The 26,171-nt window shown below is 40.9% G+C and overlaps 1 protein-coding gene across 1 annotated transcript; it reads right to left on the minus strand.

The window, feature by feature from the left end:
- Positions 1-116: 116 nt before the first annotated feature.
- Positions 117-25,606, minus strand: LOC306828412 (ankyrin repeat domain-containing protein 13C). The gene is made up of 13 exons (XM_079350879.1): positions 24,991-25,606; positions 23,102-23,143; positions 16,065-16,169; positions 10,902-10,987; positions 9,799-9,844; positions 9,029-9,095; positions 7,628-7,772; positions 6,696-6,827; positions 5,955-6,116; positions 2,573-2,652; positions 1,849-1,947; positions 1,372-1,472; positions 117-1,180 (listed from the first exon to the last, which is right to left on the minus strand). Exons 1-13 carry the CDS (start codon positions 25,361-25,363, stop codon positions 1,050-1,052), a joined length of 1,569 nt encoding a protein of 522 aa, XP_079207005.1. The 5' UTR covers positions 25,364-25,606; the 3' UTR covers positions 117-1,049.
- Positions 25,607-26,171: the final 565 nt, after the last annotated feature.

Below are 26,171 nucleotides of genomic sequence, written 5' to 3' on the forward strand. Positions count from 1 at the left end.
CACACACACACACACACACACACACACACACACACACACACACACACACACACACACACACACACACACACACACACACACACACACACACACACACACACACACACACACACACACACACACACACACACACACACACACACACACACACACACACACACACACACACACACACACACACACAAATTATCATGTGCAGCATTTTAAGCGGAATCCTGCAAAAACACAATTTTTAGGTTTTTAAATCTACAAATTTCATAAAACCAGAAATTCTGTTTTCTGTTTTCTAGATCACATCTGTCAGGATATCTTTGGAAATGTGTCTAAACTTGTACATGAAAATGAATTGAGTGTAAAAACATAATAATAAAAAAAAAAGTCTCTCCTACACATCCATCTAAGAGGATTGAGTGAGATTCTATACAAATCCTGATCTGAAATCTGATATCACGTTACTAAAACAGAATTCTGAAAATTCTATTGAAGTAGAGAAAAATAACCGAAAAAGTTGTTTTTGGTGGAATTCCTCCCAAGTGTGCCACATAGTCACGTCAGTGCTTTACAACAGGTCAGTTAGAACACATTCCCTTATAAACATTACTTACAGACTTGAACACATAGCATCAACTGAACTGGTTGTCAGTCTCTCATGCCCCATGTACAGCTGGCTCTCATTTGATCTTCAATGCCCTTTCACTGATGAGACGTACCGACTCTCAGCTCAAAAGATATTTGCACTTCCTGCCTCGGCTTCTTGATTGAACATAATTTGGAGTGAGATAAAGAATCTGCAGCTGTACGCTTCAAAACACTTAAAAGCGTGTGAGGAGATGTTGACCCCTCCGTCACGACAAGCCTCTGTCGAGTCTGATGAAGGCGTTTGTTTTTGTTTATCTCGTTTGTGAAACTGTGGTCATCTTGTGCCCTTTTTGTCGAGGGCTGAGAACATCGTAGATGGGTTTTTTTCTGTCCACTGTTTGTGTTGGGAATCCAAAAGTGTTTTATAGCATAATGTTGCCTCGATTTGTTTCCTTCTCCAGGTTCAGATGTTAAAGGTCAGGGAAGCGGCTGGGATCTTCCTTATATTCATTGGGAATGGTAAAAATGGACTGATCAAACTCATCGTAGCGAAACTCCTGAAAAGTCACTGTGGCTGTGATTGTAGGAAAGACAGGGATGTCTGCAGGGAGAGAATAAGCAGAATTACAAATTACAGGCATGCTTTCAAACTGACGGTGTAGGACTTTTGCAGCATTTTATATTAGTCGAATCAAATATTACATTCCCTTTAGACTGCTGATCGTATATTTATTTTCCACCACTCAATCTTGCAGTGTTTGGTTCTTTGTATATAGATATGCATCTACTCACCGAGTTTGACAGGAAAGCCAGGGGGGAGCTTCATCTGGACAAACTCCCTGAGTTTATTAAAGTGCTTGAATGGTGCGACGACCTCGAGAACGTTCAATAACCTGAAGGAAGACAAAACAATCAATCTCAGGGTGACAGGTTAACGACTGGAGGCGACTCACAAATACACCCATGGCTGAAATACAAATGAATCACTACTTTTAAAAAAAAAAATTTTACATTGAATGTTTTTCATAGAATTACTAACTTTTCCTAATATGAACACAAACAAACCAATCACTAAACTTCATAGGGAAAAAAAAAACTGGAACACATTGCGCACAAACAAACCGAAAATCATCAATCCCAATAACATAAATTTCTTATTATCAAAGAAATCACTTCCCTTTTAATCACCACTTTTGCACACACGTGGAAAGAGCCAGAGGGAGCTTTTTAAAAACAAAGTGTGGATGCCAAGTTAAAGAGAACACTCACGATTCAATGCCCAGAGGGAAGTCTTGACTCATGGCTATTGTGGCTTTAAAGTTTTTCTTGCTCTCTTTACAAACCAGCTCTCTGCCGAGATGAGGTGCTCTGTGGGGAGAGAGTCATCAAACTGTTAGAATTGAATCACATTATTAAGAAGAGCTCACAGCCGTTTTTATGCAGAAATCTGCCATTTGTCACATTTTACCAACTTAAATCATGTATTTATGAAGTTCAGTTACTGTAGTTAAAGTAACACACTCTGATGTCTGTCATATTATTTCTTCTTGACTGTTACCAGACGAGACCTTACTGGTGAGATTGAACATTTTGAGATGCACATTTCAACATGCTCGGATTTCTTACAAATCTGCATAGACTGTTAGTCTACAATGTTCATGATAACATCAAAGAGTCTGTGCACTGTCCTGTCTCGACAATAGACCCACAATTAAAACTGAAAAAAAAAACAAAAATAATAATAATAATAATAATAAATAATAATAGTAAATAACTCTACTTTCACAATCTGTATACCTTAAACATTATGATTACAGGTTGACTTTTGACTTTTTCAGAGTTGGAGTAAAGTAAAGGTTAATTTGAAAGAGGAAGTTCCTTCATTGAGAAATATGGCATGTCTATGATGTCAGTAACATTATTGTCCTTTTATTGTCCAGGGTGTCATTAGTAGAATTCTCAAATTGTGGTCGACAGAGATGAAGGCACCTACTTTCCATTGTCAGCACTGATGTATTCTTCCCAGGATATGGTGTTGGGAGAAGGGGGAGTTAAAGACTGCCGCCGTACTGGCTGTGGAACAAAAAGACAGAGGAAAAGGTTGGATCTTAGAGTCATGTTTTACAATGATGTGACTTGATGGTTATTAACAGACAAGATGTCAAGTAGAAGAAAACTCTTGCGCTTCAGCTGCTCTCATAATTTAAAAGTGTACGGTCCTTCTCTAATTCAACAGACTCCTTCTCTCAGGCAGAACTCAAAGAAAGTCCTGGAGCACATGAATCATTTCAGTCTGGCAAAGAGAAGTTCAACGTTTAAAGCCACTGCTTCTTCCTCAGAGTCAAACCTTGACAAAAAGTTAACTCGGCACTGAAGGGGGAAAAAAAAACACTGATGAGTCTTTTAACAGAGAATAGTCTAACATTAAGCTTAACCCTTCTTTGTTCCACCTGTGCAGTGATATGCACAACCCCGGCCACTAGAGGGCCCCACTATATCTCTTTATAAAACCTAAAAGTCCGTTTGGGGATAACAGGTAGTTACCAACTTTTAGCTTTAGCCTCCATAGACCTCATTAATCCTGCTGTGCTATGCGGTACAGCACTCAGCTCAACATTAATGTTAGCTTTTCAAACTGAGGCTGCAGAATTCCCCCCCCCCCCCCCCACTGTTACAGGAAAATTATTATATTCAGGATTATAAGCAGGCCCACATTTACAGGGCTTTACGGAAAGAAACGTGGTTGATGGAACTAAAGACTAAACGTGAATTCAAGCCTTTCCTTCCCTTATTCCTTCTCCATGTGTTTTGGAGGGAATACTTTCCCTCTCATATGAAATCATCCTTAGGAAAATGACTCGGCTTGGTCTTCTTAAATGAGCCGTGGAGTTCTTCAGCAGGAGTTCATTTGAGGATGCAGTAATCTGTTCTCGCTGAGCCTGAACTGGTATGAGCTATATCCCCATTTTGTTCCTCCTGAAATGGACTTTCTCCTAAAATGAACCTGCTGGTCTTGCCAGTTTGTGTACAAAAAACAAAAAAAAACATTAGCTGCACTTTTTTTTTTTTTTTGCAAGCTATGGTTAAATAAGATAACTAGGGCAGAATAATGTGGACGAATGTGATGGCTGACTTTGCCAAGAGTCGACTGTTTGTACTGGGCATAAAAAGGGAGCTCTTCATCTCCACTGGTAAAGCAGTCATGACGGAAGTGTTTTGGAGTTTTTCAGTGTGGGCTTTGGTCTTATTAAATGCTCTCTATCACACAGTGTGTATTTGCTCTGGCGTGTTGTTGTGACGAGGACAGAGTACACACAGCGTGCCGAGGCACTGATGTGTTGGTATGCCGAGTCCTGCCCCTCCGTCATTCCATGGCACCAGGGGTTTTAGCCTTCATCCATTTGATCAATAGTGTCAAGCTCTTCCTGAAATCCCCCCCCCCCCCCCCCCCCGCGCGCCTCCCTGTGTCCACAGGCACAGAGCTGACCTGCTCTCCCTTGCTGTGGTAAACACAGCTACGTCACTGTGAGCTGCTTATTTTCCTCTCACTGTGCCTGCCCTCTGGAGTGGGAGGAGAGACTATTTCCACATCGACAGCCTCAAACACAGCCGGGTCACTTTCAACATGAGTGGGCACTGATTCAAACAAGTGTAAATAGAGTGACAGAGGACACTGTGATCACACAAGGCCCCCCACAGAACAAGGGGGGAGTCTCCATAAAAAAAAAAAAAAATCTATTGACTGTTGAGAGGCATTGTCCTCACCGTGCAGCTGGCTTTATGTTCAATGTTTAGACAAAGGCTTAGAAAGCAAACTCTGGAACATACTGTGCTTAGGGGATGGTGAGTGTGAGAGTCATCCCTGTGAATTAAGTGCAGCTGTGTAGCTTTCACCACTAGGTGACAGTGCAGGGACTGATATCCATGCATGGTGGATGAAGGGTGGGGTTGAGCTGTCATACAATCAACATTAAATATCAAAGAGACTACAGTCAGACAGGAATGTTTTCACACATACACAAAAAAAAAAAAACACAACATGCAGAGTTAATGGACAGAGTCTGACAGGTAGTCCATGCTGGCTCTATCTTTGATAGATAAGTGGGAACTGTGAGGTTTATTTAGTCTGAGGCTCATGTCCTACCCCAAGGTTCCAGCGGGACAGGACAGTTTCAGGACTGGACTGGTGGTTACGCTGCAGGTGTAAGTAAACATGATGTTCATCCACATTTTGATACTTTACCTGACTTTCTTTCTTTTTAAAGTTAAAGAGTAACCAAAATTGTTTTTCTTTTTTCAGCTACACGATACACCATCCTCTATTCTATTATATACTGAGAAAACATCCAAGTTTTCCATTTGAAAACCTGAACGTGTTTCACTATCTGTAACAGTAAGTGGCCTGATTGAACCTGTACCAAAAAAACAGGAGGGGGATATGCTGATAGGTAAGTATCTCAGTCACACCAGGAAGACTTTACTACTACACAAGAAGCAATTTTAAGTAACTCGAGCTGTACTGCAAAAAAAAAAAGTGTCCCCTCTCTACATGTATGTTGTATTGTCTGATGGCCAATGAACATCTGGTCCTAGTTGACAGGACTGAATGTGACTGGTTGATCAAACACAAAATGCTGTAAGAAGTGCTGCAACTCATGTAGGGCACTTTTTGTTCCAGATTTCAGTTTGTCTGCTTCCAAAGTTCATTAAAAAAATGTTGTCAGAAAGGTCGTGTGGTGGAATATCTGGAATTACTTAGTTAAATGCGTAAAGTCCCGATACAGGTCTGCTTTGTCTAGGAAACCAAGGACAGCTTAGAGAGTCTCCACAGGTCTTCCTGATATCTGCGGGGATGTTTAGGAATACTTGTTGTTGTTCGCTCCAAGCTCCTAGATGTCACAGATAATTCTCGGTGTGACCGCGCTAATGATAATGTCTTTGGAAGAGTCTGGCAGTTATGTTTGAGCACCACACTAAATCACAAGTGCGATGTTGAATCATGTCTCCATGAGTAAGCCTACTCATCTGGTGTATAAACGTTCATCAACGTGAGCCATCTGAATCTAAGGAGTCTTATTGCATCGAGTCCATTTTTGATCATTTTCCTCAACAGGTATCATGACATTGAACACTGTTAAATTACATATTGTAGAATCTGCCGCATTCAGGCATTGCAGGGGAGTATCATAGTTTGAGCATGGAAACAGGAAGTTTTGGATGTGTGCTCCATGTGGCCCTATAACCCTTTAATTAGGTTTTGTGTAATGACTGAGGGGGCTGTTAATTTGATTCTCTGGTGAAATAGCCTCCTCTCTGCTCCCACCACACTGCCCGATGACAACTGATAAATCGGCCACATTTGATTCCTGACTCACCTCAAAACTCTGCTCAATGAGATTCCCTCCCTTGCTTAGGCTCTCCATGATGGCTTTGTTCCTCAGAATGTCCTCCTCGCTCAGATGCTCGCGTCTCTTCCTAGACTCCAGCACCAGGCCATTCACAGAGTAGAAATCAGCCAGAAAGTTTCCCACGCGCTCCTGGAAGGAAGAGGAAGCCGTTAGATAAGACAACATCTTCCCTTGTGTGGGGAAAAAATAAAAATAAAAAAATAGAGGAGATACAGTAGATGACAAAAAGTCCAACCAAAATAACTCATTCAACGCGTTGAGACCCCTGCCATGTCTGTGTTGATTTGAACTCTGGGCCTAGAGCCTGTGGTTTCATATTGGGAAAACCACTGATGCTTCTCAGATTCATAAGTTATGATTGGACACACGTGAAGAAGAGTTTACAAAAGAAAAGAAAAGCAGGCTTCTAGATCTATTTACAGTTAAGTGAAAGTAGTAGAGAGATTGACATTTTCTGGTTCTTTTAATCACATCCAGCACAATGTCAGAAAACTACCAAGTACTTAAAATAGTAATCACATTTGTTTTCCATATCAGAAACAGTCTTTGTTCCTTTTGAGTAAACCTGATGAAAACAGTGACATTGTTGGGTATGTTACACAAGTTATGTAATGGTACCCAGCCAGATCAAACACAGCGATCTACAGCTGGTTTTCAGAAAGCTGTAGCAGAGGGGATAATCACAAACAACAAAACAACAACACCCACTGTCTTGTCTTCTCTGAACAGCCAGCCGGTCTGCGCCCTGGAGAAGGTGATGGACTTGGTGGAGAGCGTGGCCGAATACACATCGCTGCTCATCAAAATATCCACTTCCTCCTCGGTTTCCATCTCTGACTCCTGAACACACACAGAACAGTATTAGGAAATAACATGGCCATAGAAACTCAGTGAAAGGGATTTGTCTATTCTCAAAATAACTTAACTAACTTTTTGAACACGCTCAGACAAGAGTAAGGACGGAAGAGAAGAAACAAATGCACATAAGTGGAGTTTTTAACAGCATAGACTGAATTTTAGTACTAATATGCAAAACTGTGGTGTGATAAATGTTCTGTTTTATCTATCTGGGTAAATATTGTTTTCCTTTTTTTTTTTTAATCACAGGAGAAGTACAACATGTGGGGTTAGCATTATCATTTGGCTGGCTAAACTGTTAGAAAAGCAAAAAGTGTTGTTCTCTTCAAACGTTTCAAGATGCAGGAGAGAGAGAAAAAAAAGAAAAAATTGGTAAAATGTAAATATTCTAAAATCCTAAACATGACAAAAGTGTGCCCTAAATATGCCAGCAAATGCTCCTTTGACCTTTTTTAGCCTAAAAAAAATTAACAAATTTGACCATTAAACTTTGAGTTGATCTTAAAGGCATCTGGACATAATATACAGACGTGTGTTGGGCTGTGTTCTTTGTGATGTACGAATTTCTCCTGAGGGAGAAAATAAAAGCAACTAACTAACTGACAAGTGTAACTAAGAAATAATGGTGCCATTTCTTTCTCTTTTTTTTTATTACTTGGTAGATTATTTTAAGATGAAAGAATTGTCTCTTAGTCTGTTGGTTGGTTGTGAGGCACACAGCAAACTTCAGGAGGTGCAAGTGAGTCAGTAGTCTCTAAGTCTGCCATCAGCGTTTCACTCACCTCATGGTGTATCCGCTGGTAGACCTTCTGCTCGTTGTCCAGCACAACGAAGGACTCAGAGGGGATGGCATTACCATTGAAGATGAAACTGAGGTCGCCGCGCTGACACTTCATATCTGAGAAGTCTATTAAGGTCGTGTCCAATCTGTACAAAAACAGATGCACAAAGATGCCCATGCTGAGTTGAGGTTTGTTGTAAGAAAAAGGAGGACAGCAGAAAAAGGAAAGGGAACTATTAGGACAGCAATAGAGCTTCCTCCAGTTTGACACTGGCCAAATGCAAGACACTTTGCACACGTACAGGAAGTGAGAGAGAAAATAATGTGATGGACATTGCACATTTGCTCTGAAAGTTTAGAGACAATGTTTATGTTAATCATTGCCATGGGAGACCAACCGTGCGGTTCAAGATTTTTCCCCCCCAACTCTGATAAAGTTTGTTGTTCTGGAATGAGGAAATGACAGCAAAGAGAATCACTGATGCTTTTGTGAAAGCCCAGACACAAAGTGGTAGGTGCTGTGGGGTAGGTATGACAGGCCTGACACACTGTAGCACGGGAATGTAAATGAACTTGCTGTGACAGTTTTTTTTTTTTTTCTTTCATTCCCTTTCTCTCTCTCTGTCTGTCTCTCTTTCCCCTGTTCTTCCTCCCTGAAACTCCTGGATAATAAGAGGGCATTTTGAATACCAAATTAGACAGCCAGGAGCAGTTTTAGAGAATAATGAATAGCTCCACATCAAGGATATCTCATCCAGGAACAATACGCAGAGACACAAACACACCCTCGCCTGCACTCAGTTCTGTCTTCATTTGAAGGCATTATGTTATCATACCCAAATATAGATGAATCTGTATGTACTTGATAAAGGTCTGTTCTTGTTTATCCTACATGTACCCCTGTTGTAAGTCGAAAAATTCATGCGTTAATGTGTGCATGTGCCCCAGCAGTGAGCGCCTCGTGTTAATTCATCCCCACGAGACCTTTCAAGAACACGCTGCCTATCCACTGTTGTGTCAGCCTTCGTAAGAGTGTGACGGATTTCTGCTGATGCCCTTTGTAAGTGAAGGAGGAAGCAGAATACACACTGCTGTAACTGTCCTTCAGCAGCGCTCTGATTTAAATAGAAACACAGGAGTAAAAGATCTGTGCTCAGAGGTATCGCTGCTTAGTTTTTCCCTCATACTGCCAGGAATTGATTTCACACCCTAGTTAGCCAAACGAGGAGGACAGGAAGATACAGCGAGCAGATAGAGGAGAGGTTGTTACGAGCAGGGAAAGACGGCATCTTAATAAGCATGCATTAAAAGTAACCAAGTGCCTTGATAGAAGTTTTACTGTTGTCAAACTGCCTTTCTTTGTCACAAGAAATCACACGTTAAATTTGTGGACGGGACTTGCCTGATGTTGATGCCCTGTTTGTAGATCTTACACGCGTCTGAAGGCAGGATTCTGGAGAGCAAAGGCACTGCGACGTGAAAAGATACAGTTAGAACATGTGAAACTAAATTTAGAGAGTACACTCAATAATGAAAGTCACCATCATCTTTAAAGCCACGGAGGCATGTAGCTCTACTGACTAGAATATGCTTATAAAGTGTAAATGTTCACAATTGCCATTTACATATGTACAGTTATGCAACCATTTTATATGTGTCGGCTATCATGCCTTTATTACATAATCTTGCCCACCTTGTCAATAATTTACAAACACAGTGAGTTCAGCCGGTGCACACTCTGGGGCCAGACTATTTCACCAGTCAGTATGCAACCTACTGTTACACACATGTTCTCTGTAACAGTCCACCAGCACATGGCTTGTGTTACTGAAGTGCAGCTGGGGACCATCTGAACTAAACTATAGCAGCAGATATTACATTTCTTCTTCTTCTTCAAGAAACAGACATATCAGGAGAAGATGTGCCAGTTTTGGTCCAGAAGGAGGAGGGGGATTTTTTTTGCCTGTGCTCCCAAAAAGTCAAGGTCCCTTTGTCCACAGATCAATGTGCTCTTACCAGGCAGACAGCGATATACTCCACCATATTTTTCAGCCTCTAACACTTGTCTTTTGCTGGAGTTTCAGACTAAATTCGAGTCCATTTACAGGAACCGTAATGACTATAAAACAATGTTTTTCATCGTGAGAGAGCAGGAGAGGATGTTTGACTCACCCCAGCTTTGGAAGTCCCAGTGAAGCTCCAAGTAGAAGTCTCCAAGCTGCAAATGACAAACACAATTTCAACTGATGAAAAACAAACAAACAACCAAGTTAAAGATAAAGGGTTAATTGTTCTGTTGCCGACTTTTATCTGCATGAAAGAATTTTTTTTTTTTTTTTTTAAAGCTATACCAACTTTACAAACTTGAAGAACAAAAATCCAGATCATTTAGCAAAGCTTCTCTGTTTACAGAAGAGGCCTTAAACATGAACCTGTATGTCATCTTTGACTGATCACACATTATACTGCCTGTTTAACGTCTATGGTTTAACCTAGGAGGTGTCTGGAAGGCACCAACAGATTGTTTACAGCTCAACCGAGGGTCTTAGCCTGGCTTCTTAATAATTATGTCATGCTGGTGGGTGATGATGGAACCTAAGAAAACGCCCATCCTTGGCTCATGATGATCATCATCCAGGAAGAAATTCATCCCCTCACTGCCATCACATACTTAACAAACTACTGACAATTTGTACATTAAGACTTAAGGTAAAAATCCACTAAACCAGGCTAAATGTACCTCTGACCTGGAGCTCATAGCTGACCTGGAAATTAAACCCCCCACATGAAGATGACATACATTTGCTGTGAGAAGCATGTATGCCTAAGTGTATGACTACTTGAAATGTAAGTGTATGTTGAACATACAGTCAGAAAGCTGCAAAAGAAATCTGTGCAGAGGAGAGCTGGGACTCTGTTTCTGTTCACAATTAAATGTTGACAATAATGTGTGTACTCATGACATCAGAGCAGGCAGCTGTAATAGCTGGTGTGACTTAGGCCCAAACCTCACAACTTTAAATCTGTCCAGGTGATAATGTGTGTCTGTGTGTACACAGACACTGCTTATGTGTGTCCCTCCTGGCTTTGCTTTGTTGAGATGACAGTCACTTGTAAAAGACAAACTTTGTATTGTATGTATAGTTTGCTTTTGTTGTAAGCATTGAAAAAGAAGAGACGTTGGAGGTTCTGATGAGCAGAAAAAAATCCTCCAGCTTTAAGACAAAAGAAGCAGCACTGATAATACGATCATAAGTCTTTTTAAAAGTGTTTACTTCTTTCAGTGCTTTCAGCAGCTTGGGCCTCTTGTCCTCCACGGTCTCCCTGGACTGTTGCTTCAGCTTCCTGAGTAGGGCTGTGACTGAAAGGCACAGGGAAACAAAGGGACAGAAAGAAGAAAAAAGACAAGTGAGACTAAAAGCATGAACAGTAAATGGAGCTTTCAGCAGCTTTGGGGGGGGGGGGGAAGCAATGGCTGCAGAGGGGTTTTTTTCCCCTTTGATTTTTTTTTTGGTTTGCTTTATTGCATCGGATTCTAACACTTTGTAAAAGATGAACATTTATAAATATCATCAACAACTTATTTTTTCACTGCATTGCTTGTTTGTTTTTTTGGCAACATTTTCTACATGATATGAAAGCCAATCTTGGCAAGTTGTCCTGAACTCTGATAGAAGCCCCTCCTTACTCATGTTAAAATAATGAGTAATAATGTTAACATAATGACAGAAGGCAATAAACAAATGCGAGCAAAGGCCAAGCAGCACTCTGGTTGCTGGATCATCCTTTATCCACATAAATGATCCAAAATGTGACAAGAACTCTATCTATCCAAATCACAAAAATAAAAACCATTATTCAAGTGAAAGACTATTTAGCTAAAGGGACAGTTCTGAGTTTTCCACTCTTACTGTGTCATTTCTGTGTCAAGACTGTGTGGTTTGAATTTTACAGGAGCACATGTTTTCTGTATGAATCCACCGTAAGTCACCTCCATTATCACAGCAGCAGCCTCGCTATGCTAATCCTAGCAACAATGACACATGCTAAAGGCACAGATCATGCAGTTTACAGTAATGACGGCTTTAGGTTCAGAGATATGCTGACTTCCCGGAGCCAGAAAGGACACTCCCGACTGCGTCGCACCAATCTCCGCACGCCGCCTGCAGGGATCAAAACCATTCCAGGAAGTTCAAAGGGAATAAGCCCGCCAGATATGGAGCCGCCATCTAATGAGCAGCGCCTTTAACCTCCTTAATGACCTAGGGGAGAGACACACTCGCAGGAGACTTTAACCATAGCGGGTCGCATTAACAAGCATTCAAAGCTCTTTAGCCCATTGGCTGCAAGAAATTGTCATGTTTGTGGAACAATAGCAGGATTCACACCCAACCAGCAGGCGTTTATTCCATCGCTAGCTGCTGTTTATAGAGGGAGTGGAAGCATTACTCACTGACATAATTGTTGCAGCTTTGATAATTCCAGATGGAGATTAAATGATGACATGACTGTGCCACTAATAAACTAATGGAAACAGTTATTAAAAAAATCTGCTTTCACACCCATTTGTTTGTGACATGGAGCTTTGTGGATGTATGCCACCATCATAAGTCTAGCTCCTGACTTCCACGGGGTGAGTCAACAAACATGTTCTTCACTTTGTCTTACTGCGACTCCCCATGAGGTAGCACAGAGGGGGCAGTGATGGTAAAATTAGGCCAAATGAAAGCTCAGCGCACACACACACACACACACACACACACATAAAACACACACACGACGACACGCACGGCGGCTGAGACACAGACACAAGTACAGGACCAGGGTGTCTCTGTTGCTCGGCTTAGTAATGAGTGTGGACAAGCTCTAGACGGGGCTCCTCCTAAACCTCGCTGCCTCTCAGTAGGACCAGGAAAAAAAAAAAAAGCAATCCAACCATCTGGCCACGGACCACCCAGCCAACACAGGCCGAGAGACTGACGCTGAGGGCTTTAACGCTAACCCGAACTGGCTGTCCATGCTGGCGCTAACTCACCCAGGTACTGATAAGGGCACCGTCTTGGCAGTAATTAGGCGAGTGATCTCAGTAATTTCACCCCTGCACATAAATGAAAAGAGGCAGCCTCAGGACAATATTGCACCAAAATCCCTAACACGACAACACAGCTTCCATTGTAACAACACAGGCCTGTGATCTAACAGGAAGTTTGCTGCTGCTTGCCGGACTCCACGGCTCTGAACCTGTCGGTACTGACATAGGTACGCAGTGTGGAAGTGTACAACATGCAGGAAGCAGCAAGAACGACGTCTGATGATAGTGATGCTTGAACTTAATAGGCCATGGTGAATGCATTTGTCAAGGCATTCAAAAAGAGTCAACAGAGTTCAATTGGATGATGATAACTCAAAACTTGTCGAGTGTAGAGCTCCTGATATAAGTCTATCAGAAATGACACCAGCTTTCGAGGACGAAAAAGACTTAGGAAGAGGAATCTGGCCTCCAGGTCACTAACGGACATGGACCACAAATTCCTTTAGTAGTAGTAGTAGTATGTATGTATGTTTATTCGGTCAAAAAACAATGAAGGAAAATAGACATTCTTCATAAACTTAAAAAAACACAATTTATGACCGAAGAGCTTAGGCTGAAGTTTGACTTATGATGCCAAGCCCTGTACACAATTCAGGTAAAGTTTATTCTCTGAATACACAAAAAATAAATAAGCTAACAAACAAACAAACAAACAAAAAAGAAACAACAGTCGATAATTCTAACAACAATATACAAGAATACAATCAATTCACTCTATTCATTCCTGTTGTGGATATTTCCCAAAAATTACAGATTTAAGCTGTATTTTAAATATCCTCAAATAAATGGATTTTTTTTTTCAATGATGGTCCAGGTCATTCCATATAGTAACTCCTGGTATAGAAACACATCTACTTTTATTCATGTAACATTCTCAGTTTTAATGGCTAATGACATCACTCTGCAATGAAAGCAGCAGGATCTTAGTGACAGGCTGTTCACTGGCTGTACTGGCTTTAAAAGTCCATTTCTCATCTTGGACTGAATAGTACCTTAATAGGAACAAAGCTTACTATCATATTCTAAACACAACCCAAATAAAAGGATGTTCAAAAAACACAGAGAGAGCTGTTCATTGGTTTGAATGTCACATGACCTTAGGACATAAAGACAAAACATCTCTTTATCTGTTGACTAAAGTTATACACTGGTCCTTTAATATATTGTTTGTCATTTTAGAATTTGGCCAGAATCAGCAAAAGCAAGCAAGCTGTTCCCTGACTAATAAACACCAACTCGACTGTGACACCATTTTAACAAGCTCCTGAAGCTGAAAACCCAGCTGTGTGCAGGACAGAAATAGCTCTTATTGAGCAAATGACAAAATCTATTTCTGAGGCACATTTGTGCTTCCTTGTTCAAATGAAAAGCTGTTGGTAACACAACTCAAGGTGACAAATACATTAAATCACAACAGAATATGGGATTTCATCAATGGAAATTAGACCAGAACAGAAGCTGAAAAAGACACAGTGACTACTTTTCTTTCTCATCTCATTCAATAAAATGTTTCCCTAAAAAATCTCATTCTATTGCCAAATACTGATAAGCACGCAGCTTTAGTTGGATAATGATATATGATTTTTTTTTTTTTTTACATTTTCAGCCCTTTCTAGGCCTGGACATTTTGCCTTTAGAAAAATCAAACAAAACTCCCAGGTTTTGACTCCCTCACAGACTTGACTTACACTGACTCAGCTCAGACTGAGTATCTAACCAGGAAGGGCTCTGCAAAAAAAATCCACATTTATTGTACTGAATGAAGAAAACAGTCACAGTTTCCTTTAGCCACGTTCCTCTTTTTACGATATCGAGGCCGCCAGGTTAACTTTTATGGAAGGAACGCTTAGTGTTATCTTTTTATATACTGCAGACTCAGCAGTGCCTAGATGAGCTGTTACAAAGGGGCTCTTTCTAGTATTTTAAAGTAATGTGAACGGAAAAAAAAAGAAAACACAAAGAGGGTCAAACAGCAATGACAGTCACTGTGGACCTCTATCCTTACACTCTTTAAGGTCTCTGAGTCACTTTAATGTAAGGGCACCCCCCACCTGTTCACCATACTCCATTTGGTGTCTGGAACCTGAGATAACATTAGAAAGAAGAACTTCTTCATCTTTAAATGAGAAGAGCCTTAGTAATCTTACATTGTAAAATAATCTTATGAACACTATATGTAATGTGTTTTGTGTTTGAAATGCAAATAATTATTTTCTAATTAACGATTTTCTGTATTCTGTATTTCTAAAATGTATTTTCCAAAAGGGAAAAAGTGAGAGGTGTGCTCTTAACTCAAACACGAACATGTCATGCAGTTGCATCACACGGTGGTCTGTGCAAGCTAGACGAGGTGAGGAGCACCTGACAATTGTACAGAAAAATGGTGCTCCATTTCGAGGCTGGAGTCAATAGAACCCCCGTTGTAAACCTGGTGAGGTAAGTATTAGAGAGTTAATTAGAGGATGCAGTCAATGGAGACGCTTTAAGCTGCCTCCCTGTATGATTGCTTAGTGTTGGTGCCAAGTGGCAGTGCTAATAAGCCCACACTCTTTCATCCAAACAAGCCAAGCACTTAAAGTGAAGTTGAAGATTTTAAAATGATCCTGCCTTTCAACTTCACAGTAGCCGATTTATAAATGTCTTCATGTGACAATGTACTCCCAGCCAATCATTTGCAGGAATAAAGATACACGCATCCTAGCAAAAAAGGGCACATATTTATAAGATCCCTGTTGGTATTGTATTGGTGGGAATATAACAACAGTATTTGGTGGTTAGAGGGTTAATAAAAATAATAAACAATTAGCTGTAACATAGCTGTTACACTGGCCCTTCAGCCTGTTTAGGTACAGTGTGAACTTTCAGCTCATCACACTTAGTACCTGTAAAAATTAACTGAACTGAAACAGAAATGAGTTCATGTCGCAGAAGCGATCTATTTAAGAATAAATGCACGACGCTTAGACAACTTCAACCTATTTGTAATTTAAGTTTCAGCTTCTGTGAACTGCAGGCTGAAAACAAGCCAGATGGGGGCCTGAACCTAATCAGCCTATGAGAAGAGAGAGAGAGAGAAACGTCCAGTGAATTGCCTTTCATAAGAGCACAAAGCCAGAGGGCCTTGAGGAATGTCCCCTCACTCTGAGGCACAAAGGACACAGGCCTGCATCATGACCTCGCTTGGACTCAGCGGCGTGGAAGAATGTGCAGAGGCAACAGTTGATTTGCATCTGTTGATCGGAACTTTTCTACCCCTCATCACTGTTTATTGTTTTATAAGAGAAGAACCCAAACTGAAGGACGGTTACTGATTGTGGCACAGCTGGAGCCTCAGTTAGTCACTTACTCATTTGTCTGTCGCCATAGCTAATGGCCTCAGCGAGAGGGCTCCATCCCTGAGCGTTCTTCACCTTCACAGGTGCATTGTGGGCTAGCAGCAGGTGGGCACACTCTGTAAGAGAGACAAGAGGACAATCAGGGGAAGAACAGCTTTATTTACTTTCCTTACAACTGAGGCAAACGAGACACAAATGAGAAGTATGTACACGAACAAGACTGGAGAGGAAAGAGAAACACATTAACATAAATATGTGCTTTCCAAACATGACTCAGTCGTCCCAATACAGAGGTCTGTTTGTTCTTAGTCTTAGGTGCAGATTTGGAGAAAGGAGGGACGGTGTTTGAACACATTTAAAGTGACGTTACCTCCAGTGAACCTCTGAGCTGTATAAAAAGAACAGCTCGTCTGTAGTGTGGTGTCAACCTGTGATCTATCTAATGTGGGGGTTTTTTTCCTCTGACTGCTTGCAACATTTCCAGATGCTCCTTTCTGCTTAGAGGTGGGTTTTGCAACTTAAGAGAAATCAGAAGAAGTAATAGATTTTGAAAGTATTCAGCCACAAACATGTCAAACATATGAACTTGCTCTGCTTCACTTATGGTGCAGAAACAAACCTATGAGAGAGCATTGAGGCGAGGCCTGCAGTGCGTCATTATTATCATGGCTAACCTTGTGGCTGGATTTTCTTTTGCAACAAGAATAAAGGTAGGCAGGTGTCTTTTTTTGTGAGACCATTTCATGACTCATTGCAGGTGGGTTGCACAGAGAATTCCAAAACATCTGGCTTAAAGCTTCTCCCATTTAAATCCTACTTTAGGTAACTGAAGGCAGAGGTGCTGCTTGTCAACAAGGCAACTGCTTCGGGCCCCAGACCAGTAGAAGGCTGCTGAGTGCTCACAAATTTGAACCGAAGCAGTGGCCCAAAATGTGCAAATTTTGCAATGACAGTAGGAAACCTCCCTAAGGGGGCCCCGTCTTCAAAGCACTCGAAAATGTTGTCGATGAAAGCGAACAAAGAAAGATGAAGAGGAATTATCAGTCTACAGGACAGAAAAAAGAAACGGGTAAATCAAGGAAGAGGAGAAAGCGGCAGAAATGATTGTTACGAACGCTGGTTGGAGCGCCCCCTATTGATTTTTGCCTTGGGCCTCAACAGACTCTAGAATCGCCACAGACTAAAGGTATCTGAGACAACTGAACTAAAGCAATAAGATATAAAACAACAAATGTAGCCCCACACCACCTTTTGACAAGAGCAAATCAAAACTCATGGCCTAAAGTTTAAGACTCCTGACAAGAAGGCTCTCAATAAAAGAGGAAAAAATAAATTCAACAGATGGACAGAAGATTTATGTTGCTACCAAAAATGTGTTTTTAAGGGAAACACTTCAGCCGTACAAATTTGTATTTTGGGATTCTAAACTTTCATAGAGCATACATTCAAAACGCCCACACATAAAAGACAACAATATTTGGCTTCAAACACGCACAGGTGGACAAACCTGTTTAAACACTAAAGCTTTAAAAAAAATCCTACAGTATCCCCGGGAGTTCAATGAGTTGAGACTAATGAGCTCCGACTTGTCATCAACTTTGATGTTGCTACGGTGACAAAACAAGGCCAAGAAACTCATTGTAACTGCATGCCAGCACAGTGTCACATTTTCAAGAAATGAACCAACCAGAATGAAATGAAGGCCACTTTTTACTTTTTTCTTTTGTCTCCTGTGCTGCCTTTCTCTACAAACTCTGCTGCACACCTCTGTTCTGATAACACGTTTATCACACACTCATTTGACTGGACTTGGGAGTACATTTTGAACCAATTATTGACTGTACTCAAATGTTTAACGTGTTTGATAATTACTGGAGGAGTTTCCTTCAGCATTTTGTCAGAAAAAGCAGGCCTTCTTTTATATGAGTACAGACTGTGTGTTGGATTGAGATGACAGCTGACCCATTAACCACTGAGCCATACGGGACCAATGCTTACACAACACTCTTTATTCTACTTCAGGGCCTATACTGCTGTAAAATGAATGAGGAATTACTGGAGTTACATGTCAAACTAAACAAAAACACATCCCAGAGTAACTATCCAGGCTGTTTTATAATTCCAACCGTGGAAAAGCAGCCGGACAGTTTTCTCCCATTCTCTGTGACAAGATCAGCAGTGGGTGCAGCACAAAAATGGAGCTTGTTGCTCCGGCTCGGCTGTCAGTTTTGTCTTGACATCATTCATCAAAATGTTGGCATCTATGTCAATCGCTGCCTCAGCATTAGGCAGTCGCAGACGGTCGCAGGCCTGGAAACAGCGAAGCACTCAAATGTAAGGCAGAAATGCTAACTGCTGAGAGCACATGTCAGGCGTTCACTTGATAACGAAGCTTAGCCGTTACACTTTCTGTTCCGTCTATTTAATGATCATTTAGGGGGGCAAAAGTCACAAAGGAAGCTCTCCATTCATATACTCCTTCATTGCGATCCTTTGAGTCATCCATATTAGTCACGTAAACAAATTCAAACTGGTTACTGCCCTCATGTTCAGACCTGCTTCAATGTTAAACATCCGAATGAAAGCTATTAAAGAAAGGCCCTGAAGTAGTTTATACACAGAGCCAGAGTGTCACACAGAAACATCATTACATAGTCTAAAATACCAAGTCCACCCCCCCCCCACCTCCCCCGATCTACATACACACTCTGTTTTATTCATGGGAAAGAGGCCAGGGTCTCATACATTCTTTATGACAGAGAGGAATACATTTTGAAACACCTAATTATTAAACATTGTATCCACACAACAAAGGAATATGGCTGGACCAAGTGTAGGTACACAATAATAGAGCTTTCAGGCTATATTCTTCACAGAGACAATTAATAGCAACGCTATCACACTCATGTACTCTGCAGCTTTCCTTAAGGCGAAAGTGTGGCAAAGAAAATGAGACAAAGACAGGCCGAAGGGAAGTCCTCGTAATCTCACGAGGGGAGCAGCTGAGGTTCAAAGACTTCGCTCATGACTATGTCGGAATTAGGTTTCTTTTTAACTTCTGCCCAGTTCTGCTCTGCGTGATCTCGCAACTTTAAACACTCAGGAATGCGACTTCTTTAGTAAGATTGGCAAAAATTGCTAATATTGTCGCATGTTTTAATTAAATAAGGAAGCTGTGATGGCTCTAGCAAAAGGAGACGTAACTGCTAAGTGCTTCACTAAGAGCCTTACATCAGTGGACCTCTGTGTGTATGTATTAGTCTGATCCGTGCCAGGTCTTGGGGATGGAGATGCTGATAACAGAGGTTGACGTCGAGTGTTATAGCGCTCGCTTTCCGATGTAAGCCTCCCCTCGGGCCTTTGACCTAAATATCAACCTGCTAAAACCAATGATTGTGTAATAATAAAGACAACATGCTATACATTACATAACCATGGAGGGAAAAGCCAGGCCATGTGTCCTGTACTGTGAATCTGCTAGCATGGGGTCGGGCCTTAGCCATTCAGGAGCAGACTGTCCAGCTTTGTATACAACCAACTCTGATGAAAATATTGGAATGTGATGGGAGCAGGTACTTTACACAATACATTTCAAATTCTATAAATATGTGGTAAAAAGATGGCTTTCCTTTCTGTGTTGTACTCGTTAACATGATCTTTTAGGGTCGTAAGGGTTGCATTATTTCTGATTCTATAGAAAATTCAATTTGATTGAAAATATCAGGGGTTTTTTGCTTGAAAATAAATAAAAGAATTCATAGATTTTTGAAATAGTTACTGGTTGGCGTATACTTTCTTCGGTTCTGGTTGGGAATTGATACCCCAGATAGGCACAGCAGCAGGGGCAATACCTCGCAGGTCGATTGACTATTCTTGAATTATTTTCCTCACTTTCATTCAGAACTCACAGATAACAAACAGAAAGCATACATTCCCCCATGAAAACAGTCAGAAGCTGTTTTTTTGTGTATTTCAGTGCAGTATTTTAAGCTCTTGATCATACAATACATATAATTTATAGTTTTTCGAGTTGCTGTTTCTCTGTACTTTTCGTGTAGGAAGCTGGAAAAGAATAATCAAACTTCAGTCCACTCATTTGAATCAATGAGAGCTGCCTGGATACATTAACTTTTAGCCTATAACTCATTAGCTTGGCTGGCTTTCCAATTCGCTCTGGTACGCAGTGGTGGAAGTATTGACAGAAAGAACTCTCCCTCTGGGTCTCCGGGTTGATTGCACATGCAGGAGGTGTACAGAGGTGCTGTTCTAGTCACTTACAACTCGAACTGAGGGATGAGAGAGGCAGCGCGGGATGGAGAAATAAAGTGCTAATCTAATGCTTCACTGCGTGCATTGGCTACAGATGGAGCACTTGTTAAGAGGCTCTGTGGGTTGTTAAAACCCCGACATCACCACCCATTCTCATCTGGGCTGGGTACATCTGTAAACAGGCTTTTTCACTCACTTCCTTTCCATCGATCACACGCACTCAGTGACCGAATCAAACAGGAATTGATGAACAACATTGCCACAGAGGTTACTCATGTTGTTTCTTCTCGAGACAGAATTCTAAAGAGTCTAATATCCACTCTTGCTTTAACCAGTCATTTTCTTTATGGGCAGCCTTTTAAAAGGTGTCACTTTGGTCTGTCAGATAAAGACTTCCTTAGCACTATTTACTACTAGACTTATTCTCTTCTGTAAAACTCTGTATAATAATAAAAAAGAAAAAAAAAAAAGGGAAAATAGTTCTTTGAGGAGGACACAAAGGGAAAAATTCTTCATGAGATAACTGTCTCATGTATACAACTCTGACCGCAGTGTAACTGTTTAATGAGTGGTGAAACCGTGTAATTTACTGTATTTTAAGGTTTCATTTCAGGCAGATTATTCAGGTCTTGCTTCAAGTCATAAAAGATATAAATAGTTTTTAATGAATAGAAAAAAGAACTGGCGGTTGGTTGATTTCATTAACCTGTTTGACATGTCTTTGTTTACTTCATATAAGGATTTAAATCTTTCTCAACAGTTGATGCCCTGACGAAGGCCATCAGGCTGAAATGTGTCAGCGTATTCCACGCTTTTTTTTTTTTTTTTACCTTTCTACCTTAACCACTGCCACACAAGTGTGCCTGTAACCACTCCACCACCAAACCGAGGTAAGAAGGTCCACTGCTGCTTTTTTGTGTTTTTTTGTCCATACAGTGCACCTTGCATTAACATCACCGAAGCTTCCATTCATAGTTTTCTAGTTGAAACTTTATTTGGATTTTTCTTTTATTGAAATGTTTAAATCTCATTCCTCAATCCCAAACTGTCAAACAAATCCTTCATAAACATAAACATTCATCTCTTTTCTTCCTTATATTTTTTTAAGCTCTCTATATTTGGGTTGTGGATTGTTAGTCGGACAAAGAGAAACATATGAAAAGGTCCAAGATATCTCAAGTCCTAAAGAGAGAAAATAATACATGACAGATTCATTTTAGTTGTAGCAGCAGCACAAAAAAAGGTTGCTGTATTAGGAGTGGAGACTCAGCGTGATAGATTTTTCCTCAAAGAAATAAAGCGTGGATAAAGTGTTACAGTTTGATGTGCTGCGCTTAATTTCTACCTTCAAAACAGGCTGACATTTCTCAAAATAATATCCCGTAGCAATAAAAATACTAATGCTTTTTCTCATTCGTATGTAGTTCTGTATGCATTGGCAGAACCCCATAGTATGACAAATGAAGTGTGCTTACGGACAGTATTATTTCTCACAACAGTTTTAATCAAGTTAACAGGGTAAAAGATACGGCCATTAGCAGCCTTGTAAATCCCACCGACACAGAAACAGCCTTGTCCTCTCTATCCCGTCGGACCAGCCACACCCATGATGATCTCATGCTGAAGCCTTCAGCCTGTCTGGCCTGAGCGTCTCTGGAGGACGGGGGAGGCTGTTCAGGCAGCCTCATTAGAACAATCAATTTTACAGCGTCCCATCCGCCACTACAGTTGGTCCCTCGCAGTTTGAATTACCAATAGGCAGCAGCGGGGGCCTTCACTCTGGTGAGGGGAACTGAACTTTGTCAATGTGGAATCAATTCAAACCTGCACTCGACGCTAAACAAATGGGAACGTGCAGTATAAGTAAGCCTATGCTTTGCTATGAGCCGGCTGCTGTGGATTAATTTTTCAAAAGCATGTTCTGAAGTCTCCTCGTGATATTTAATGTAGGCGTCGCTACACTGAGGGGCAGTGCATTAATATTTGATGCACATGCTTTCAGCTAAAAACAAATTCATGCAACAAACTTCTACAAAGCTTTGACATCATGGCATACTCAACAAATAGGACAGATTGTTTTGCTAGGATTTGTAAAAACACAACTTGTACCACTTTGATTTTCAAGGTTGTTGTTGTTGTTGTTTTTAATACTCAGTGCTGCATCATTTGTGTGAAACGGGCCAAAAATCGAAAAGCTTTGTGCCATTTTCTTCACAAGACATCACCCAACCACACCCCCCCCCCCCCCCCCCCCCCCCAAAAAAAAGTACTGTGAATAAAAAGTAACTCTTCAACAAATAACAGTGCAAAAACCAAATGTTGGGGAAGCTGAAAATGACATGCGTAATCTCTACTAATGACCTTATTTACCAGATTTAAAAATCATTGAACCCGCCATGGAACATTTCTCAAAGGAGACCATAGCTGCAGAGGAGATCCTATTACTTGCAGTATCATAAGTACCTAATCCCCCCTAATTAAATCTGTTCTGATAATTTCTATAATTGTATTAAAAGAAAAAATAATTGTATTTTCTTGCTCAATCTCAGTTTTCATCATGGCTATAACGCATCAACCAAACCTCTTTATTCGCAAATGAGAATTTTTGTGTCTGGGATTCGTGTAGCTATCTGTGACAAATGCACACACAAAAACAAATCCATCTAAATGACACACACGCGCAAACACACTAAATAAAGTTAATAAGAAAAACATTACCACACTCAGAGTTGCAGACGGATTGGTTTAAAATGCAACATAGACAGAGAAAATGACTCACCTTTGTGCCCCATCATGACAGCCAGATGTAACGGTGTGTTTCCTATAGGAAGAGGAAGAAAAAAAAACGATGAGGTCGTGGACTGCATTTAAATTTCACAATAAGAGAGGAGAGTCTGTGACGAGCTCTGTGCCTCCAGGGCTGTCACACTCTGAGTCAATGAGATGGTTAAACTGGGAGGCAGAATCCACTAAATTCAAAATGACATGGTAAGTGTTCGCCTATTTTTTGTGCCCCTACCGTATCAAGCAATATTATAGTCTATTAACCTTCAGAACCCCCCCCACACACAGACACACACACACACACATACACACACACCCCAAATATGAGGAATATAACTGAGAGGGGGCACTGCATATTCAGAGTCATGAAGTAAACACTGAATAGTAAGAAATGCATTTAGGGAAAATAACATTTAAGCCAGTTTTGGATAAACTCTTCCCAGGATGTAAAATGTGCCTCATAAGCATTTGGAAAATCCCTCAAGAGGAAGCCAACATGCCCTGTCAGCTCCTTCAGGCTTCTCTTCCAGAAGAGGAGTGGTGGGAAGGCATTCAAAGTAAAGAGGGCCAGCCCCAACGAAGCTAACTGATGAGGGTGAAAACACAAGCTGGGGATCTGCCAGCAGTTCCACTTTACATTGTAATACACTACAAAGGTAGGGCAGTGGCACAACAGCTAGACTCCAACAAACATACCTGAAGTTCAAGTTTCTCTTGCTTTTGTTTTCCCTGAAATTGTCTTACATCTGTCTCAGAAACGTTGGCCGCCGAGCCAAATTTAGTTGAGGTATGGGGAATTTTATTTGCTTACAGAAAGTCATTTTCTTTTCCAATATCTGTGTTTTGCTAACTCTAAATAAGCCCGTCCTTGCTCTCAGTGGGTTTTGCCATTATTTTACCTCCAGTATTAGGTTCCATAACTTATACGAATTTAACACCAGTCTGTATTGATATTAAATTGTTTAGTTTTTTTTCCAATGTGAAAACTTTCCCTGTGTCACTGTTAATATTCATGAAATGAGTAACGTCTTAGGCTTTTTAAACAATTACTATATAAAAAAATAATAGATGTGGAAAATCAATGATTTGGCTGATAGTGGCTTGTTTGCTCATAGTCTACTGATTTTTGATGTACAGTTATAGTCCAGAGAGGATGGTTAACCAATGTGCCAATAAACACACAAACTTCAGCTACGAATACAAACAAACCTTCAACACGCTGACGAAAACCTCTTAAATGACAAAAGTTCAACTCCTAAAACAAAGCAGGAGGCAGTTGTCCTGTCTGATACCAGGTTTTATTGCACCAAGTCAGAGGTTTTACAGTACCTGAGAACAAACCGCATTCCAGGGCAGACACTGAGCTCATAGACCATTTTGTTTAGTTTTTTTAAGGCAGGTGAACCGGCACAAAACAAGCCTGTGCTTTTTGTCAGTTCAGTGGGGTTAAACTGTGGTGTTAAGTAATGTTATCTGAGCACACTTTGCACTGCAAGAGAGGTGCGATCAGTCTCCCAAAAGAACCCATCTTTTTTTACTGATGGAAAAAAAACAAAGATGATCTCCCCGAGGGTGCAGATGATGAGGGATTTCAACGTTGAAGCCTCTGAAAACCGTAAAACCTTGTTTGGTCCTGCTTATAAAAGGATCAGATTTGATGACACTCTGAAGTGGTGTAATCAAACTATTCCTCCTTTTACGAGTTACCCAGGCCTGCAGTGGCAAAGAGAAGCCTTTATAGCCTTTTCCTCGTGCTGCTGGAGAATGATGGCCTATATTAGCAAACTAAAACTAAGCTTCATCGGACCTTGAAATTGTGGAATCATCATAGTGGATTTTTTTTGGACGCTGCCCTTTGGGTATAGGAGAAGTTGACAAACTCACCATGGACGTCCTTTTGGGTGATATTCTGCGTCCGTATGAGCGATGACAGGCGTCGGACATCTCCTTTAAACACACACTCGTGCACCGGGAAGTCCTGCCCGGTTCGGATGATGGGGTTCTTGTTATTGTCATCGATGACTTCTGATGATGACAGCGTGTTGGTGGTGTTGGCGTTGATCTGCTGGTTCTGCTGCTGTGTGGATGAAGACTTGATTAACTTGTGATTGCTGAAGATTTTACTCGCTCTGCTCTTGTTGTTCGTCTTGGAGGCGGTGAATGTCCCGGTGGCAGCCTCCTCGTCCGGCTCCAGTAAATCCTCGTCCTTGCTCGGCCTGTGGTCCTTGCGCAGGGAGCGGATCTTCTCTCCCGTCATTTTTTTTTGAAAGAGTGGACGCTGACGGAGCAGAGGGTGTCGCCTCTGACGATGACCCTCCGAGCGACCTGATGCGATCCGCCGGCTGGAAGTCTCCTCGCAAACACTGTAAATTGTACAACATGAAAAACACTTGCCCTTTCGCAATACAGACCAAAGAAACGGCGGCACGAAGACAGACAGGTAGAAGCTCGAGTTGAAAGGTTTACACAGAAAACAAACACTTCGCTCTCTCCTCCTACTGTCCAAAGCTGTCGTCAGTTATTGGTCGCTCTACAACATAAGCGGCTCCACTTGACTACTAAGGAAGAGTCGACTCTTCCGCCTGGTACTATCGCGAGAGTTCAGAGAAGGTTACTAACGGTCATTTGCAAATACTACTCCTTCTGATGTGAAGTTAAAAAGAGGGCCTAAGTTAAATCATTAAACAGGCTCATACATTTAAGGAAATTAAAAAATAATAATAAAAAAAAACATTTAAGGAAATTTCACGAACAACAGCTGCAGGGTCTTTTTTTTCTGGTGAAAAACATTATTTTATCGTTTAAGACATTATTAAAATGTAGTTAAACAACTGTATTTAAAAAAGACAGAATCCCACCTCAATCAGATACACCATTTAAATTCCAAATAATTATATTTTTAAAGCAAACTTAACGTTTGTGCTAATTACTTTTTCTCGCCTGAAACGTGTTAATATTTTCTTTTCCCACTGCGTAAGCCTATTTGGTGAAGAAAGTATTACTTCAGTACCAGTTCAAAATTATGATAACTAAAATATCCTTGAAATTAGAAGTGGTTCAGAAAA

Source organism: Symphodus melops, assembly GCF_947650265.1.
Source record: "Symphodus melops genome assembly, chromosome: 8".
NCBI classification, from domain to species: Eukaryota; Metazoa; Chordata; class Actinopteri; order Labriformes; family Labridae; genus Symphodus; species Symphodus melops.